Source organism: Prionailurus bengalensis, chromosome B1 (genome assembly GCF_016509475.1).
Source record: "Prionailurus bengalensis isolate Pbe53 chromosome B1, Fcat_Pben_1.1_paternal_pri, whole genome shotgun sequence".
In the NCBI taxonomy this organism is placed as follows: Eukaryota; Metazoa; Chordata; class Mammalia; order Carnivora; family Felidae; genus Prionailurus; species Prionailurus bengalensis.
In genome coordinates this window covers 205,595,502-205,614,221 of record NC_057344.1, presented here as the reverse complement: position 1 = coordinate 205,614,221, position 18,720 = coordinate 205,595,502, and the positions used below count along the sequence as shown (strand labels likewise).

Genomic DNA, 18,720 nt, shown 5'->3' with positions numbered 1-18,720 from the left:
GGGAAACGGGAACCCGGAAAGGGAGGCTGCGCTGACGCTGCGGTCTCGGCCCACAGCCGCCGCACCGGCCCGGCGCCGCTGGCCCCCGTCAGTCCTCCCCGCTGCGCAGTTTACTTCCGCCGCTTTCAGCGCCGCCTCCGGCTCTCTGACCCTCCCCCTCCCCCCCTCCGTGCTCCACGGGCCCTCCATGACCCCGACCCCTGCGCTTGGAGGCCTCACCCAGGACCCACGCCCTTGGGCCACCACAGCGTTCCCGCGGGGGCCCCTACATCTAGAGTGCCTGCACGCTGACCCCAAGGGCCCTGGCCACAACCCCCTCCCCAGAACCGCAGGCCCAGAACTGCTGGGCCCACCCCCTTGGGAGCCCTGGAAACGGACTTCTTGAGACCCTGGCCTGCAACGGGAAAAACGGAGGGTAAGGTTCCTACAGCGCCTGCCTCCCTTCTCATTTTAAGCAAAAACGGGTACGTTGAAGTGGGCACAGTGCTGCTCCTTCTCAGCTGGCTTCTCCCCGTTACCAGTTCGAACATCAAGAAAAAGTATTCCATTTAAGTCGGTATGTTTTCAGACTATCATTTTATTAAATACCGTATCGCTTAGCTACAATACGTTTATCTTTATAAAACTAAGTAAGTTTCTTTTGTAATAAAAATAACCTGACCTAGCCCTCCTTTGGCAGCACCGGAAACTGGGCTGGCTGAGGCTAGGCTTGTCCTCCCCTCTGATGGCCAGCCTTCATTTGCAGAGTACCCTGGGGGTCCACAAAACTGAGCCACCTCCACTGCCAAATCCCTGGGGTTCCGGTGTGGCCTTGGGCAAGTCCAACGGCTGGGTCCATCACCGCTGCTTAAAACAGCCAGGCTTAGGGGGCTTAGGACTACGAATGTGAGGGCTCCAAGCGAGGACCCCCTCCGGCAACCACATCTGTCAGAGCTGGGCCCGGGACTGCCCTCTCAACTGTGCCACCAGAAATTGGGAAGAGGCACACATCCCTTTCTGACACAGGAGGACCCTACTGGCCGGCCCTGTGCTGTGTCCCAACAAGCTTGTTGCCTGGACGTAGGACGTCGCTGTGGGTGTCTTCAGCTCAGTGCCCCCTCTAACCAGGAGTCTGAAGCTTAGCCTTTCCCTGGACTCATGGGGGCAGCAGGAGGCAGGGAGGTGCATGCCTCTCCAAGAGATAGGCAACCCCACAAGCATGCAACTAAAGAGCGGGAGTTGAGAGAAGCCAGCCCCTCACCCAGCCTCTAACAGGAAGCCCAGGATCTCCCCCAGGCAGGGAGCAGGTAGGGGCCACCCCATCCAGGAACAGCCACCAGGAAGCCCCAGACAGTGCTCTCGCCCTGGACTTGCACCCCAGGCCTCTCTCTGCACCGTCAGACTCTCCCCCAGATCATCAGAGCAGCCTGGTGGGGTGCGGAGGAGACACAACACCACAAGGCCAGCAGCCAGCTTGGAGACGGGAGCCCGGAGGACAGACTGCAACCAGTTTAGATAAACCTGGGTCTGGTACGTAACTAAGAGGCAAGTGTGCTGCATAAAATTAAGGCAAGTGGTTCAGGGTAGAGCCACAGGGGCAGACTCCCGGTCTCCCAGAAGACAGCTCAGGTGGCCTCAGAATGCTCCAGAAGCAGGCCCCACACCGCACCGAATTCTGTGTCCAGCACCTGTCCCACCTGGTGAAACAGGAAGCAAAGGAAGCAGAGGCACAGAAGCCCCATCCCACGGTCACTGCCAGAGCTGCAGCAGAAAACCTCCTTTTTAAACAAAAACCCTCCTCCTACGTCATGCCGGAAAAAGAACCCTTGGCTGACAACACAAACGGGCCTGCAGGCCTGGCTGCTCCTCACGGTGGCTGTGGGGTCCCCAAGGCCACTCCCTCGCCCAGCCGGCCGGCTCAGCGCACGACGCACACATCCAGGATGCAGAAGCGAGCACGGCAGGTGGGGCAGGGCACGCGGCTAGCGAGCCAGGTGTCAGGGCGCTGCGGGTCCTGGCGGCTGGCGAACCACTTGCCCATGCAGGTGAGACACCACATGGGGCGACAGTAACACTGCTGGCACTCGCCCTCGTCCGCCTCCTGGCAGGTCTTCACCAGCTTCACGCTGGCACGCGTCTGCATGCAACCAATGCAGGCCTCCAGCTCCTGTGGGCGGGCCCAGAGGGTCACGAGCAGTGTGGCCGCGCAGCCTTGTGGGGCCACCCCCGACCCCCCGGCCCCGAGGGAGCCTGGCCTGTGGGAGTCCACCTACCCCGCCCGGCCCTCACCTGGCTGCTGGGAACAGAGTAGGTCGGATTGACCTCCACCAGAGAAGCAAATGTCTCCAGGAACAGGTCGCCCAGGCTCTGACGGATGACCACGTTGGCCGCACTGCGGATGGGCGCGCGGAGTTTCTCACACAGCTCGCCATACTCCGTGGAGTTCAGCCTGCACAAGGTGGGGACTGGTGGGCTGGGGCCGTCGAACCAAGGCCCTTCTGCAGGGCGGGGCTTCGTTCCTAATGGGGATGCCAAGGCGCCTCTAGGGTGACAGGGCACCCACGACCTCCCAGAACGCCAGGGGGCTCAGACACAGCCCAGCTGCCTGATGAAGACCAGCCAGCAAAGACAGCCCTGAAGCCAGAGCCCACAAAACCAGCACCACCCACCTGCCCCAAAGGGATGCAGCCAAGGGCAAAGAGGGACCGAGGGGGGGGTTAAGCCGTAACACAGAACGCCTGACCTTCAACGGGGTCAGGCCCAAAGTGGGTCCCGGGAGAGGGACAGCAGACTGGCTGCAGCCTGAATGGGATGGGAAGACCCCAGCTTGGGCCCCAGAGCCAAGGCAGCCACCAAGCCTTGGTCCTGTACCACCCCCAAATGTCCCCAGTGTGCTCCCCCGAAAAGAGCTGTGGAAGGCAGCTCAGAGTGCATGGAAAAAGCAGCAGAGAATACCTGGGAGCGCGAGGGGGAGAGGCGCCCGGAGGGAGGGTCCCGCTGGAGCGGTGGCCAGAAGAGCCCGCTCTATCCGTCATGGCCTCCCAGAGAGGCGCTAGACTGGAACCCGGGCACCGGCCGCCTCTGGCTGCACCAGACTTTCACCCTAGCCACAGGCACACCTACCGGATGTCGAAGGCCTGCACAGCAGGGCTGGTGCTGGCCACGTGGATGGTAAGGAGCTGCACAGGCAGGTTGGAGTCTGGTGAGAGCTCGTGCTGCTGCGATTCTGTCACGGTCAGGTGCACATCCTGCTGCTGAGCCACGTGCACACGGTATGTGGTCACCTTCATCACCCACGTGTCCGTCACAATCACGCGAGCACCAGGTGCCCCTGTGGCAAACTTGTCGATCCGCCGGAACTCGGTGTTGACGGAGGAGGCGACGGCCCACCAGCCTGACTGCGGGAGGGCATAGAGGGCCAGGGTGCGGGCCAGTGGGTGGCAGGCCCACCGATCCCAGGACCAGTAGTAGATCAGGGTGCAGGCAACGGTGGGCAGGGTCACTGCCAGCAGGAGGAAGAGCCGCCAGGTCTCCGGGGCCTGGCTGGGGGAGTAGAGTTGCTTTTCTGAAGCTGCAAAGCACATGCCCACGTAGTACCCTACAAAGGATGGGAGGGTCTCAGCAGAAATCGGGACTGCCAAGCCATTGTTCTCCCCTCCCAGTGCCCACCAAGGGCCACAGTGCTGTCCCTGTACCTCCAGGGGGGAGGGGTGCTTCCCCTCAGCCCCAGCCCCGGGCCTGGCCCTCTGCCCTGTCGGCTCCCACAGCCAGGCCATGGCACCCCAGGGCAGGCGAGCCTTACCTGCCTCCACGGCTGGCCCAGTTCAACCCTTGCCCACGACAACGGTAAAATAAACGAGGAAAATACGTTTTTAATTTACATCTTCAGTTTTACATAAGTAGTGCACAATTACTGAAATAGGAAAAACTAAAAATGCCAAAACGAATACGAGAATTTTGTGTCCCCCCCCCCATGGCAGAGCTGCACACTGGCCCTCCCAGGGGTGGGACCTTGGCCTCTCAACCCCACCCCTTCTGAGGAGGCAAATAAGAGCGTGGCCCATCCCGGAGCACAGAGGTCCTGTGCCAAACAGTAAGCAAAGAATAACGGCGCACAGCACAAAGTCGTGGGGACGCTCCAGGGCCCCTGCAGGCCAGATCCGGGCCAATGTGCATGTCAAAACAAAGTAAATAGTGAAGGGCTGTGTGGGCACGCTTAACGTTCCAGAAATAATGGTAACCTGTTTGCTGTTGCTCAGGTTGCTACATTTAAGGTAACTTACTAGGTAGCAGCAGGTAATACACAATAACGTTTCAAAGCTTTTCAAAACAAGTTCCTAAAAGACAGACTCCAGGACTGGCCACAAGGCCAGGCTGCATCATCTCCTCCACCTGCATGAGTCACTCAGCTCCCCAAGTTCTGGTTTCTGTCCGTCTGCAGCATGGTGACGGCTCAGCTCCTCACAGATTATAGGAAAGGTGTAGATAAAGGGACTCCAGAAAACTGTGGGGGTCCTTAGTTCCCGGGGCAGAAATCCAACCCACGACCCTCCCAGGAGCCCAAGTTCTGAACTGCACTTTCCTCATCTGAGGGGTACTAAGGGGTACTGGGGTCTCAGGCTGGGAAAGCCATACAGTTACCCTGACAGCAGGTGGGGAGCCCAAGCTGGTCATGGAGACCACCAGCTCACCACGAAGACCCAGTCTCCATCCTGCCATGGGCTCCCCTCTGCTCACCTTCCCCATTAGGCAGGCAGCTCTCCTGTTCATGCCTGGCCTCAGCCCAGCCCCTTCCAGGTGGCTCTCCACACCTAGCCCAGGCTGCTGCGCCCTGCTGGCAGCTAGAAACTCCGGAGTCCACAGAGCCATAGGCAGGGCCCCCTACCAGCCAGCCACCTGCCCTTCCAGACCTGCTTCTGCTCTGTATCCTCCAGACAACTCACCCCCACACAGGTAGCAACCGGCTTTCCAGCCAATTCCCGGTGTCCGACCAGTTGGCAAACAAGCCTCGGAGAGGCCCGATAGCACCTGGATCACCGCCCAGCCCAACCCCTGGGCAACGTGTAAGCATCTTGCCCCAGCCCTTTGCACCTGTGACACCCCCATGGGGTTACCCATCTCTGCCTCCTTCTCACTTCCGCCTTCCGTTGGAATCTCACCGCCTCACGTAATAGCTCACGACCTGCCCTGGCTGGGCGAAGCATCACTATGCTCCCCGCCAGTATTCTAAGCCTACACTTCCGCCACCTGCAAGCGACCAGCTGCCGCCAGCCCCTCCCTCTCCACTCCTGGGAGCAGCGGACGCGAGAGGCCCGGCTCAGAGCGCACGGGGCGGCCGGCCCACAGCCTCGGCCCTCGGGGTCAGCCGTTTCTCCCCAGCTCGGGGCGACCGGGGATCCGCTCACTCTCCCCCGACTCTTCTCCACAGGGAGGTAATCCCGCGCGGCCCAGCCACCTCTGGGATCCCGGAACTCGGCCGCGAGCCCGAGGGGCCACTTCTGTCCACCAAGGGGGACACAGGTCGGCGCCCCGCCCCGGGGACTCTCTGGGGGAGGGTCCGGCCTGCTCACCGAGCGGCAGCAGCGAGTGGCACAGCAGCGTGGCGGACGTGCGGCGCAAGTGGTAGGATACAAAGGCGGCGTCCTCGCTGCCCAGCCAGCCCGACAGCAGGTTCTGCACCGTGAGCCCGGCTGAGTGGAACTCAGTGGGCGTGAACACGAAGCACACGGCGAACACCAGGTAGGCCAGCGTGAAGGTGACCTCCGGGCTGTCCATCGCGCTGTCGCGGCCGCCAAGAAGCCGTCAGGGAGAGAGGCCCGCAGCACCCGACGGGAAACAGACCCGACAGCTCCGAGCCGGTGGGCGCCGGCAGGTGGGCGCCGGCCGGCGCGGGGCGCTCTGGGAGATGGTGTCCCCGCCCGCAGGGCATTCTGGGCCATGGGTCCCCACCCACAGATCGGCGTGGGACGCTCTAGAAGACGTCACGTCGACGCGGGGCCCCCTGGGGAATGGAGTCCCGCCACCAGGTCTACCACGGGGCACTCTGGGAAGTGGAGTTGCAGCGCCCCGCACAGCACAGCCCGAAGTCGCGAGTCCGCGACAGTCCTCGCGAGGGTTTGGCTCTATCCCACGACCCGCCTCGGGGGCGGTGTTTCAGCTAGCCCCATTTTACAACTGGGGAAACTGCGGCTTGGGCCAATGGCTGTCATGCCCTGGCCTTTCCGCGGAACCCAATCGCGTCCGTAGCCGAACCCGAGATCCCCGGGCGACGGCGAGCCCAGGTCACCTCCCCGCCCGCCAGCAACCCTTCCCTTCCCCTCCGCAAGCTAGACGAGCCGCGATTCCGGCGGCTTCCGGCGCCCAGCGTGCCCCGCCCCCGGAAGTGGAGCCGCCGGCGCCCCGTGCGTCCCGCCCCCGGCCGCGCGCTGATTGGCCGCGGGCGCCAACCGTCGGTATTTGAATCGGCGGCGGGCGGACGGTGTTCCGGACTCGGCGGCGCCTCCCGCTCCTTCGGCTTTGTATGGCCGCCGGCAGGTAGGCGGCGGCGGCGGGGTCCTGGGCTTGGGGCTCCATCCCCGCCTCTTCCCCCGGTCCCGCGCCCCGGCTCCCGACTCCGCGACAGCAGGGCTACGCCCGCCCTTGACAGGACCTCCTCCCTCTCCGGCTTCTCCGGAGGCTCCCGTGTCCCCTGTCCACACGGCACCCCTTCACCCTTGAGCCCAGCCCGCCGGCTTTTACGGCCGCCGTTGCAGGGGCACCTTCCTGCCGGGGCCCCTAGCAGCCCGCGTGTCCTGTTGGTCTCCGGTCACAGCCCGGGAGTGGAGCTGGCTGACTTCTTCCCCGCTTCCCGACGCCTGGTGGGCTCCTCCCTGCTCCTTCGTCGCCCTCTGGGAGGTCCATGTGTCAGGGTCCTTCGCGGCCTGGTCCGCTGGCCTCCCCTCCCATCACCCCCTGACCTCGTCCAGCCTCAAATACCACCGGTAGGCGTGCCTTGCAAATGTGCACCTCCCACCCCTAACACCACCGGCTCGCCGCGTGGTGTCCGAGACTGGGCTCCCAATCTCCAGCCCTTCCCGGCTCTGCGGGGCAGCTTCGTGCTGCTTTCTCCACACCCCACCTGGGAGCCATGGCTGACTCCAGCTGCACCTGCCGCAGAAACCTAGGCTCCAGCCCTCCCGGCGTTGCCGATTCTCCCCACCTGCTCGACGCAGCTCCGCCCCCCCCCCCCCCCCCCCCGTTTCCTGCCCCACACTTCAGCTCACAAGGCCGTCTGGGCTGGCGGCCTCTGCTCCCGGCGGCCATCGTCAGCGGAAGCCAAACCCGACAGACCCCGCCAAGGTCTCGCCACCTCCCTCAGGGGAGAGAATGCCAGAAAGGTGTCCTCTAGACCCTTCCCTCATTCACCCCACAGCCATCCTGCCCCCTTCTTGCTTTCCCCGGTTGTTCCCCAAAGACCTGAGTCGTCCTTGCCTCCTGGTTCTCTCCCACTCCCAAGTGCCTCGTGGGCCTGCTGGCCAAGCCAGAGCCTATCATTCAACCCCTGACCGTCTGCAGGAGCTTCTGACCCCACGCTTCCCTCCTGCCCATTCCCCAACCTCCACACACACGGCCCCATCCCCACATCTTCCAGGGCATCTTGTTACCCTGACCTCGCCTCTTTCCAGGCCACCTTTGCTCCCTCTGTTCCAGCCACCCTGGCCTTGCTCTTCAAGCTTCAGCCTCCAGCAAAACACCTGTGATGTTCCCTTGGCTAGGTCCTCCTGTGACTCCTGGGTTGGGAGTGTGATGCTGGTAACCATCATGAGGACCCTGGGAGGGCAGAGTGGGACTGTTCTAGAGCCCCCTGGGCCTCAGTGGAGGTCCCTGGTGCATGTCTCTAGACTCCCAAGTCTCAATGTAGAAGCTCCTCAACCCCTACCAAGTAATTCTTCACCTTGCTGGTCGCTGCCTCGTCCCGCTCTTCCTCTGGGCCTTGGCCCTGGTGTACCCCCAATTCCCGGCCTGTGGTGGAAGAGAAGTCACAGCACCCCTCTGCTTTCCTGTTTTCTGCTAGCTTGGCAGCCTTCTCCAGCTGTGCTGAGGCCTCGGTGCCTTCAGCAGAGGCCTGAGGGGAGACCCAGGTTTCTGAGAGGCCAGCACACCCGTCTTCTGACTTTTACCCACAAAACCCAAGTTGTTTTGAAAACCCGACTCTTCCTCTTTGCGCTGCAGGCCGAAGGCCCTTCTAGCTCTTTGTCTTGGGAGGCGGCAGGTCCCCTGACGCAGCACAAGGACTGCCTGGCAGAAGATGTGCTGCCTGAGAGGTGACCCACCTGCGCAGGAAGGGGACATCGGCCTTGCAGGGCTAGCTCGTTGTCGTGTCTGTTCATCCGGACTACACGGCCCTCACGCTGACACGCACTGTTTGCTTTTCCAGGATGAGTCTGCAGATCTGCAACGATGAGAACGTCACTGGTGACAAAAGTGCAGAAAACTGTGAGTTCCTGTTTTCGCCACCAGAACCTCCCGGAAGACTATCTGTGCTTCGTCTGTCCCAGAAAGAAAATGTGCCACCCAAGAGCGTAGTCAAAGCTACGAAAGTAAGCACGTTTTGCCTGCGTCACATCTACCGTGTGTCACATGTCAGGCCACCCTGGGACTCGTTCTCCTGGGCACGTCAGGGTGGGCGGGGGGGGGGGGGGGGGGGGCACTGCCGGCAGAGTGGTGAAGACGCCAGCTGTTGAACGGGCCTCCTCCTTCCCCAACAGGTGACTTTTCAGACTCCTCTGCGAGACCCACAGACGCACCGCATCTTGAGCCCTGGCATGAGCAGCAAGCCCGAGGCTCCTTTTGCTCTGGAGGACACTGTTGGGCTGGAAAATTCTCACCAAAACTGGGCCCAGAAACAGAAGTAAGTGTCGGTGCTGCTTGGCGTGCTGCCGTTCGCAACCACTCCAGCAGACGCGGCAGGAAAATTCTGTCTGGTCGAGTTCCTCCTGGTTTCCTCTCTAAGCGTGTGCAGTGCGGTGCGCAGCGCGCTCGCGTCGGGAGTCATCTGTTAGTAGTAGAGCAGACAATGAAACGCTTAGGATAAGGTTAAGTTTCGTGCTGCTCCCTTCCTATGCCTTCGCCAGCAAATCGGCCTGGGCTTTTCTTTCATGAAAGGTCTGATCGCATCTTTAAGGAAGGACACTCTGGCTTCTTCCTGGTTTCACACCCCCCTGGTCACCTCTCTGCTTGCACGTCCGCTTGGACACTCTCGCTGTCAAACCCTGCTGTGTCTGCGGGCAGAGTTCTCGACCTTGCCTTTCTCTGCAGTGAAAAACCTTGATCCACCTGTGCCCTGTCCCTGACTACGTAGCTAGTGGTCCCGGCTGAACAGGGAAGATAGGCTAGCACAGAAAACCTTAACTGTGACTATTCGTTTGTCTACGTCTCTCAGAAACCCACGTGACCTAGTTGGCCCGGCAGTGTTGACTTACGAGGAAACGCTTGAGAAAGTTAATCCCAGGAAGAAGATCGACTAAACATTCTTTTCTTGTCTTTAGCTCATGTTTTCTTACTAAAATCTAGTGAAAAAGCTCACAGGTTTCTTAGCGTTAACTAAGTTTGTTTCTAAAAAGCCAACAGTTCACCAAGGAAGTTGACACCAAAATGACCAATGGAATTGTCCAGAAACCATTGATGGGCAATGCCAGCCTGCCTCCAGGGGATGTGAGACCAGCCTCTGAAGATACGCCGTATTCCAGTGGACCCATCTCTGCTCCCCTGGCCAGCCTGGGTCCCTCAAGCTCTCCCCAGATGCCAGAAAGTCTTGAAAATCAAGTGGCATCTCTAGGACAAACGTCTAGGAGCCCTGAGCAAGCCTTGGAGGAAAATGCTTGTTCTTGTTTCTTCGAGAAAAGTATTATATCCACCTCAGAAATCCTAGAAGACCCTTCCCAGATGGCTCTCCAGGACAGAACGGAAGGTCCTCGTGGGGCTGCCAGAGACAGCTCCAGCCAGGTCCCTGCTTCCTCAGCCGGGGCTACTTTGCCCCCTGCTACTCTCCTCAAAGGAGCAGGTGGAGAAGGGCCCCTCGAAGACCTGCCTGGCGAGGCCCCCGCTGGCCCTGAAGGCACTTCTGGTCCTGGGAACACCATCCTGGACGGCCCCCTGAACGTTGGAGGGGCCACATCCCCAAGTCCTCAGAAGGAAGAAGCCGACGGCCAGCAGGGTGCCTCTTGGAGGCGCGGGCCCACAGGGCTAGAATTTGATTTGTCTGCCAATGCCGTCAGCAGAGGGAAAGCGGGGAAGGGACCCAGCCTTAAACCTCCCTCTAGGATACCAGAGCCGAGGCAGGAAAAGGCACCCGAGGAGGCAGGTGAGGGGCCCGTTCCCCTCCCCCGGGGGTCTTACGACCTGGATTGGAGCAAGCTGGATGACCCGAACTTTAATCCATTTGAAAGTGGAGGAGAGACCCTACCCCCAGAGTGCCCCCAGAGCAGGCCCGCAGGGACTGTGACCAAGCAGCCGCAGGCCGGCCCGGAGGCCACAGGGCACTGCCCCCTGAGCCAGTGAGTACTTGGTGGTGGTGGCGGTGGGGTGGCCGGTCACTCAGCACACCAGAGGACCCCAGGCCAGAGATGCCACTTACACGTGCCCCCGAGGAGGGGCCTCGGAGCATACATAGGCTGCACAAGGCAGCTGCCGGTCGTGGGTCCTGAGACTGAGGAGGGGGCTCACGGCCACCTTAAACGGCTGGTGAAAGATCACAGAGGGGAGTGCACAGCCGTGCCCCGTTCCGTCCACTCCACAGGGGTGTGGGCAACTCTTGTGCTACTTTTTTGTTTTTTTCAATTTTTTTTTTTTTTAAATTTTAGAGCGTGTGCACAAGCAGAGGAGGAGAGGGGCAGAGAGAAACTCTTAAGTAGGCATCACACTCAGGGCAGAGCCCAATGGAAGTCAAGAGTCAGATGTTCGACTGACAAAGCCAACCAGGCACTTTTTTTTCCCCCCAAGTCTTTGTGCTTTCTTATGAGCATTATCTGTAATGAACCTGGAAACCTAGAAAGATTTCTAGCAAGTTCTGTCTACTTCCAAAGCCGGTGGAGTGGCCATCCACACTTGGGGTGGTGTTTCATGCTCTCTCGCACTCTCTGGGGACGGCTGCTGAGTGGCCACCAAGTGCTGGGTCCCCGAGGGAAGCTTAGCTGGTGCCCGGCCCCCACACTTGTACACACGGCCTTGGTGGGCATCCGGGGACTGCCCCTCTGGCACGTGCACCCTACCTGCCCGGTATTGGAACCACACCGGGAGGGCCTCCCGGCCCCAGCACCCACTTCCCCTCCCTCCAGTGTGTTTTGCCAGTTTCCTAGTGAAAAATGAAGGCTTGGGGTTTGCTTTTTGAGTTGAAACAGCCCTGGAGCTCCTGGCCCGGGTGTCCTTTGAGGTTTGTGGTTCTTGTGCAGTTGAGGTGGGCCAGGCTGCAGGCCTCACCCCTGCACCTGGCTGGTGGGGGGACAGGGGTGCAGGCCCGGCTGACCCCATCTCTTCAGGCAGGTGCCTTCGGCCTCAGCAGATGACATACCCGTGACGCAGACCGCGGCAGGGACCCCAGGCGCAGGGGGCGAGGTAGGGCCGCGTGCACGTGTGTGCTGTCATCACGTTCATACGGGGGCCGGGTGGGACACAGTGCCCAGACAAGACTGGGTGACGCAGGGGTCCCGTGCAGGACCTTCGGCTGCCCCAGGGTGCCCCCACGGAGCCACCCTCCTTCCAGGAGGGAGCCGCGGGCCGTGCCAGTGCGTCAGTGCCACCCCCTCCTCCGCACGGGCCGGAGCCCCCCTCGGACCTGGATGAGGAGCACTTCCGAGACCCCGCTGAGGGTACGTACGTTGTCCCCGGTCACTGGTCTGTCCCTGCTGGCGGACTGCCGTTCCGTCCGTGCCTGTACCTGGCGGCGGCTTCCCAGCAGCTCTCCTCCTGGGCTTTAAGTGATCCACGCAGGGGCTTCGGGTTGAGCAGAAGGCGGTCGTTCTCGGGGCACAGCTGCAAACCGAAAGGACTTCTAGGAACGGAGGTCGGAGGCTCAGGGGAGTAGGCGGGAGTCACGCAGGAGGTTCTGTGCAGATTCACAGGGTTGCAGAGTTGCTGTTAGGACAGAGCACCCAGGCTGATGTACCGGAAGCTCTGAAGTTTCAACACGGGTGGGATCGAGTTGCCCTAGTAGACGTGACACAACCTGCTGGGGTCTCCATTTCGGTTGCTTAGCCTCCGGGCAGAGGGAAGACTGGCAGTGGCACGTAGGGCTCGTCTGTGGCAGGATGATCGAGGGTCCTCACCGTACGGGGGTCCCGAAACCGCGGACAGGCTCGGCTAGGGCAGGCCCGCGTCCCCACGGGGACCCTGGAGTCCCGTGACGCGGGGCCTCGTGTCTGGTTCCTTTGACCGAACGTGACGTTCTCAAGGTCCATCCACGTTGTAGTGGGTGTCGGCGCGCCCTTGTCACGGCCGAGATCGTTCCGCTGTGTGGATGGACCACGCTTGCAAAGCACTCAACGGCCGGTGGCCGCGTGGGCCGTTTGCTCTGGACGGCTGGTAGAAGGCTGCCGCGAACATCCGTGTACACGGATTCGTGTGGACGTCAGCTTTCCGCCTCTCTTGGGCGTAAACCTGGAAGGGGTCCGGGTCCGGGGTCGCGGTGTGTGAAAGTGCCGGGGCCACCGCCGGGTGGCTTTCCAGAGGGGCGGCACCATTTGGCGACCGTACAGCCGCGGTGTTTGGGGGTCCCCGTCAGCACCTGCGCGTCTCGGACTTCGATGCCCACCGTCCTGGGGGCGGTGAGGTGCCACCTCGGCGCCTCTCTGGGGACCGGCATCTCTTCATGTCCCCTCACAGGTTTTGTGGAAGGCCTCTGGGTACTCTGTTGTCTTCCTCTTTGTTACCCAGTCAGGGTTTCAAGCCTGTCCCCGCTAAGGGTTTCCTGTGAGATCTAGGGCTTGGAGAATGTTCTTTCTGGAGGTTGTCTTTTCTTTCTCGGTCCTTTGAAGCACAAACGTTGACCTGGAAGTCTGATCTGTTTTTTCTTTTGCTATTGGTGCTTTTGGCCTGAGGTCTGGGAAACCATGGTCAAATCCAACACTGAGGATTTGCCCACCGGCTTCCTAAGGCTTTCGCGTTGTTCTGTTTGGGTTTTCGATTCATGAGGGTTAATCCGTGTGGTGTGAGGCGCCCTTAGGCTTTTTAAGGACGGGGGGGGATGTCCTCAGGAACTCCAGGAGTCTGGACAGTGCTTCTAGAGAGCAGTTCCCGACTTGGGCGGTCCGGTCCCTTGGGAACCCCGGGTTGTCCTGCCCGGAGAGCTGCCACTCTGCTCCCTGCGGCACACGGGACAGCCCAGCGGCGTGACGTGGCCCCAGGCGCCGTTAGAGGCCAGGAACCCCGCTTCGACGTGAAGGGCGGTCGCTCCCGGCCGCAGGGGTGGTGGGGGAGGGTCACGGCCCGGGTGGCCCGCCCCGCCGACGCGCCACCTCTCAGTTCTAGGCACGGGGGCCGACGTGGACTATCTGGAGCAGTTCGGGAGTTCCTCGGTGAGTCCCCGGCGCCGCCCCGGCAGCCTCTCCCCGAGCGCGGCTCTCCCAGAGCGGCCTGTGCCACTGTCGCACCCCCGAGGTCACGCGGGTCCTTGCGCTCGAGCACCGGCGGCCTCCGCACCTTCCCGGGATGCGGGGCCGGTGTCGTGACGGCCGCGCGGGTCTCCCGGTGGCCCCTCGGGGCCCCGTCTCGGGCCCCGGTGTGGACGTGAACTTGGCCCGGGGGGTGGCGGCTCCTGGTGTGCCGCAGTCCCCCTGTCGGGGACCTGTGCGACCCCGCTGACGTGCCCGTCCCTTCAGTTTAAGGAGTCAGCCCTGAGGAAACAGTCCCTGTACCTCAAGTTCGACCCGCTCCTGAAGGACAGCCCTCAGAGACCGGTGCCCGCGGCCCCGGACGCCAGCAGGTAGCCCCCGCCCCCCACCGTGGCCGTGGGCTCCGTGCAGCAGGGGAGGTTTCCGGACCGAGTGGGGACACTGTGGCTCGGCCTCGGGAGCCGCCAGGTGCGGGCGGGACGGCCGGGGGGCCTTGCTCATGAGGCTCTGTGGGCGCTCGGGCGCCCTCTCCGTCCCGTGTCTGTGCGGTGCCCGCGTCCCCGTGCCCGTCAAGAGGCCGAGCCTGAGCACTTGCAACAGGCCGTGCGACCCATGAACCCGAGGATGGTTCTTCTCTGGGCTTTGGGGGAAGCAGGTGCGATTCCCTTCCCTTGTGGGGTCTCAGCACACAGGACGTGGCTGCGCCGTCCTCGGGAAGCCTGCCCGAGGCGAAGCTGCTGGACCTGGACTTCCTAGGAGCCCCGGGCGCTGCCGTAAGCGACGCACGAATGCATCTTGTCGAGGGCCTGACTTCATGCTGGGCGGGTGGGGAGGGGGCGGCGAGGGCCCCTTGGTCGCCGTGCGGCACCAGAGGCCCCCGGCCTCTGCGGGCCTCTCCCCCGATGGCAGGGTAGAGCTGGAGGTGCGTGTCAGAGCATGTGGCCCAGCTGCCGTGTCCCCTCTCCCCACCCCCGCAGGTGCTGGACGCCCCTCCGTGCATCTTCGGGCCTGGGGGTCCCCTGCTGCCCACGGGCCCCATCGTGGGCTCCATCGTGGAGGTGCCACAGTATAGCCAGAAGGACATGGACGCAGCGGTGAGGACGAGGCGTGGGGCGGCCGGCTCCCCCCGTGTGGCTGCAGGGAGGGTCGTGGGTGCCGGCTTGCTGGGGCTCCCGTGTTCCCACCCGGCATCTCACAGAGCACCTGTTTGCACACGGAGGGTCTCGGGTGTCCTCCGAGGGCACTGCTTTGAGCCACCCCAGGGGTCGTAAGGCAGGACCGCTGGACCTCGAGCCCCCGAGTCCCCTCGCTGCCCCCACCGTCCCCTGGGCAGTGTTTAGCCAGGCCTCTGCTGGGAGGCCTGCGTGCGGGGCCCAGATGGGGACATCGTCTGCCAGCGGCGGCGGCCCGTCCAGTCCTCTGGCCCCCTGGCCCTGCTCGGAGCTGGCCCCGTCCCTTCTGCTGGCTGCTCTCTCAGTCTCGCCTATAGCGGGAGGCATCCCCCACAAACAGGCATACTTCCCGGGGGCCGCGGGGACCCCTGCTATGTGCCTACCCACCAAGGGGGACCCGCCCGTCTCTGACAGACGATGCCCCCAGGGGACTTGTACTCTCCCTGGGTACCAGCTGGCCTCGCCCCTGCAGGGCTCTCCACCGCCCATCCCCCCTCACCCCTCACCCTCACCCTCACCCTCACCCCTCACCACCTGCCGTGTGGTCTGTGCAGGTGGAAGCCACACGACAGGAGAACGTGCTGCTCAGGAGCAGGTGTGAGACGCTCCACGCGAAAAACCTGGAAATGGGGTAAGGCCCGTGGCCGGCTCCGCGCAGCTCGGGCTACCCACTGCGGGCCGCCACAGGCACGTCTGTTCTCCCCGCAGGAAGATAATGGACGGGTTCGAGGGGATCGTGTACCAGGCGATGGGTGAGTGCTGGCACCCTGCAGCCCCGGCGGTACCGCGGGCCTGGTGCTGGTCAGCCCCAGAACGGGCCAGACCCTGGGCAGGTACCTGGGGCCCCTGCAGGCATCAGGGCAGCACGCTGCCCTGGGCACTGTCTCTGCGGTCTGCCCCTGCACCCCCAGGGGGCTGTGTGTCAGGCGGGGCTCGGAGGGGGCACCAGTCTTCACCCGGGGCAGAGTCTTGAGCCCCGTGGAGTGGGGACAGTGGGGACAGACCGGTGGCTGCAGGCTCCTTGGGGCCCTAGGTTCCTGTCGCCTGACCCGCGGCTGCTGTGGAGGCAACGGCTGTTCCCGGGCGCTTGTGCCCCCCCCAGGCCCTGCTCTGGAAGGTCACCCCAGAGAGGGGCCCAGTCGCCCAGTCACTAATGGGACCATGCGGGACCATGGGTGGGGTCGCCTGCCTCTCCACCCCTCCACCCCTGCTTGCCCTCGCCTGTGCTCCTCTGATCCCCAGTGCCCCTTCCTCTTTTCTCAAGAGGAGGCTCAGAAACAGAAGGAACTCGCAAAAGCTGAGATCGAGAAGATTCTGAAGGAGAAAGAGCAGCTGACTGCAGACCTGAGCTCCATGGAAAAGTCTTTCTCTGACCTGTTCAAGCGGTTCGAGAAACAGAAGGAGGTGATCGAGGGGTACCGCACGGTAGGTGGCGGCGAGCAGGCATGTGCCTGTCCTCCCCCAGAGGGTCCCTGGGGGGCTGTGGTCAGCCCCCGACCAGGCCTGTCCTGGGTCCTGACCTTGTCCAGGAAGCTGCAGTCTCGCCACAAAGATCACTCAGCTGGGCGCCGGGCTGTGTCTTTCCTCGCCGGTGGGCCCAGGTGGGGGAGTCCACCGTGTGCCTAGGGACGTGCGGGCACGTGAGCAGGGGCGCCGAGGGGCCCAGACTGGAGGCAGAGCCCCATGGGCCCCAAGGAGTAGGCGGCTGCCTTCTGGAGGAGGGCCTGGCCCGTTGGGCACGGTGGGCCTGCGGGAGGGCAGAGGGAGGCCCCCGCATGGTAAGAGGGACGGCCCGGTGACTGCGAGACGCTGGGACCGGCCTGTGTCGGGGGTGGGAGCGGTAGCCTGAGGCCCCTGAGGAGGGCCGGACGGGGCCTGAAAGCTGCCACCTGCCGGGCAGGAGGGAGCCAGCCACACAGAGAGCTGAAAGGCAGGGCCTGTTGCCGTGAGGAGTGGGGACTTGAAGGGCCCTGGAGGACGGGGACCAGGCCGAGCTCACGCTGTCTCACCATGACTCTGGGGCAGCTGGTGGTGTTCCTGCTGTGCAGAAGAAAGTCCTTAAAGCTTGAAACTGCTTGAAAGATAGCTGACTAGATAGTTAGCACGGGAGACTGGAAACACCTGAGCCAGGGTCACAGTCCATAGACACAGACCCACAAGGTGGCAGGGGAGGGACCCGGGTGGGGTGTGCCTGCACCTCTCAGCTGTGGTGGGGGAAGCCACCCGGGCCGGTACCCCCACCCCCCAGCTGCCTCCTCCCCTCCAGGCCTGTCCACCCCCGCACTGTCCTCAGGTAGGCACTGCCACAGGCCGATGGCGCCTGATCCCCGTAGTTACGAGCGTCCTTGCGGCAGAGCCCTCGAGAAAGGACCAGGTGGAGGTTCGGGCCCAGGACTAAGGCGGAGCATGACTTAGGGGACACGGCTGAGCCCGGCTGCCGTGAAGCACCAGCACAGGGGGTGCGGGGGCCTGACTGCAGCCCCCAGGGCGGGGGCCCGGGGCGGTGGGGTAAGGCAGCCTGACGCAGGGGGGGACCCGAGAGCCGTCGGGCCATACGCCTCGCGTGGAGGGAGCCGGCAGAGAACCTTCTACGACCGGGAGACGGTTTAGGAGCTAACGCTGTTCTTAAACATGGGGCCAGGGGACGGCCTGGGGCACCGGGGGCATGGGGCCTCAGCCTCTAGCCTTCCCCCTGGCCACACCCCTGCTCCTCATCTGTGGGTTCTGTCGTTGCCTGAAACCAGGCAGAAGACTGGCCGCACGGCTGTCCCCACGCGGCCCTTAGGTAGACAGCCCTGTCCGCGTGTCCTGGTGTCCGCCCGTGGTCAGCGGAGAGACGGGGCCGTACCCGTGGGCTCTGCGCGCCGGGCAGGCTGAGGGGCGTGGGTAGGGGGGCCGTGGGCAGCCACAGAAGCCGGGAGGGGAGGCCTGCTGCTGTGTCCACGCAGCCTGCCTTGTCAGAGCTATTGTGTTAACACCCCAGAGCCCCTTGGTCGTGGGCGCATCCACACCTGACCCGGGATCCCCCAAAAGCCAGGCCTGACGGGCTCCAACAGAGTTAGTGGTTCCCGTCTGCTCATTCTTTGAAGAACGAAGAGTCGCTGAAGAGATGTGTGGAGGATTACATAGCGAGAATTGAAAAGGAGGCCCAGCGGTACCAGGCCCTGAAGGCCCACGCGGAGGAGAAACTCCAGCGGTGAGTGGTGGCGGGAGGGGCCCAGCGGGGCTGGGAATGGGTGGAGAAAAGTCCGGCCAGCCTGGGGAGGGAGACCCTCCAGCTCCCCCAGACCCCGGTCCTCGACCATCTCAGCCCCGCCCTCTGTGTCTCCAGCGCCAACGAGGAGATCGCCCAGGTGCGCAGCAAGGCCCAGGCGGAGGCCTTGGCCTTCCAGGCCAGCCTGAGGAAGGAGCAGACGCGCGTCCAGTCCCTGGAGAAGACGGTTGAGCAGAAGGCGAGCGCCGGGGCCCCGGCCCCTGGGCGGGACGTGAAGGGAGGGGCCCTCCTGGCTTGGGGACCTGCCCCGTAGCAGGGGCTGGTCGCCAGTCCCTTCTAGCACTGGGCCTTCTAGTTCTAGGCCCCGTGGTCTACTCCCGGGAATCGTGTAGAACCCAGGGATCCGGGCCGGCCGGCCGGCTTGGGCAGTGGCAGTGGAGCACGTGACTCTTGATCTTGGGTCGCGAGCTCAAGCTCTACGTTAGATGTGGACACTAAAATCTTTATATTAAAAAAGTCAAACCCCTGTTTATTTGTTTTTCTCCTTCAGACTAAGGAAAACGAGGAACTGACCCGAATCTGTGATGACCTCATTTCCAAGATGGAGAAGATCTGACCAGGAGGCCCCTTCCCAGCACCCCTGCCCCGTCTGTCTGTCTGTCTGTCTGTCTGTGGAAGGTGTCGTGTTCTTTCTTTTTTCTTAACTTCAGCTCGTTTTTAAATTAGATTGCTTTAACGAGAAGACTAATAAAGTTTCCCTTCAGTTCAA

At 62.9% G+C, this 18,720-nt stretch overlaps 2 protein-coding genes and 1 long non-coding RNA gene across 12 annotated transcripts in view; 2 read left to right on the top strand and 1 right to left on the bottom strand.

Annotated features, from left to right (window-relative positions):
- The window catches only part of LOC122479140, an 885-nt gene extending 279 nt beyond the window's left edge, over positions 1 to 606 (top strand). Inside the window, exon 2 of the long non-coding RNA XR_006296240.1 lies at positions 57 to 606. This is a non-coding gene — a long non-coding RNA (uncharacterized LOC122479140). The remainder of the gene's footprint in view (positions 1 to 56) is intronic.
- Positions 560 to 8,403, bottom strand: TMEM129 (transmembrane protein 129, E3 ubiquitin ligase). Of its 3 annotated transcripts, none has more exons than XM_043573192.1 (4): positions 8,292 to 8,403; positions 3,103 to 3,577; positions 2,269 to 2,428; positions 560 to 2,146 (listed from the first exon to the last, which is right to left on the bottom strand). In XM_043573192.1, exons 1-4 carry the CDS (start codon positions 8,308 to 8,310, stop codon positions 1,898 to 1,900), a joined length of 903 nt encoding a protein of 300 aa, XP_043429127.1. In that variant the 5' UTR covers positions 8,311 to 8,403; the 3' UTR covers positions 560 to 1,897. The 3 variants fall into 3 exon arrangements, with proteins under 3 accessions (XP_043429127.1, XP_043429126.1, XP_043429128.1); XM_043573191.1 differs by lacking the exon at positions 8,292 to 8,403 and adding an exon at positions 5,550 to 5,853; XM_043573193.1 differs by lacking the exons at positions 560 to 2,146; positions 8,292 to 8,403 and adding an exon at positions 5,550 to 5,868 and having other exon boundaries at positions 2,269 to 2,498.
- Positions 6,223 to 18,720, top strand: TACC3 (transforming acidic coiled-coil containing protein 3). Of its 8 annotated transcripts, none has more exons than XM_043573185.1 (16): positions 6,223 to 6,513; positions 8,396 to 8,558; positions 8,727 to 8,869; positions 9,582 to 10,514; positions 11,496 to 11,571; positions 11,720 to 11,825; positions 13,477 to 13,529; positions 13,833 to 13,936; positions 14,251 to 14,338; positions 14,543 to 14,659; positions 15,292 to 15,368; positions 15,446 to 15,489; positions 16,002 to 16,162; positions 17,827 to 17,933; positions 18,069 to 18,189; positions 18,502 to 18,720. In XM_043573185.1, exons 1-16 carry the CDS (start codon positions 6,500 to 6,502, stop codon positions 18,565 to 18,567), a joined length of 2,373 nt encoding a protein of 790 aa, XP_043429120.1. In that variant the 5' UTR covers positions 6,223 to 6,499; the 3' UTR covers positions 18,568 to 18,720. The 8 variants fall into 8 exon arrangements, with proteins under 8 accessions (XP_043429120.1, XP_043429119.1, XP_043429118.1 ...); XM_043573184.1 differs by having other exon boundaries at positions 6,382 to 6,513; positions 14,221 to 14,338; XM_043573183.1 differs by having other exon boundaries at positions 6,382 to 6,513; positions 11,672 to 11,825.

Excerpts from the sequence above, each read along its gene's own strand:
- TACC3 (XM_043573182.1), top strand. Across the intron at positions 8,559-8,726 it reads GCGTAGTCAAAGCTACGAAA|GTGACTTTTCAGACTCCTCT; the intron begins GTAAGCACGTTT and ends CTTCCCCAACAG. Across the intron at positions 14,660-15,291 it reads AGAAGGACATGGACGCAGCG|GTGGAAGCCACACGACAGGA; the intron begins GTGAGGACGAGG and ends TGGTCTGTGCAG.
- TMEM129 (XM_043573191.1), bottom strand. The coding sequence starts at position 5,754 with ATGGACAGCCCGGAGGTCACCTTCACGCTGGCCTACCTGGTGTTCGCC. Across the intron at positions 2,429-3,102 it reads GTGCAGGCCTTCGACATCCG|GCTGAACTCCACGGAGTATG; the intron begins GTAGGTGTGCCT and ends CACCTTGTGCAG. Across the intron at positions 2,147-2,268 it reads ACTCTGTTCCCAGCAGCCAG|GAGCTGGAGGCCTGCATTGG; the intron begins GTGAGGGCCGGG and ends GCCCGCCCACAG.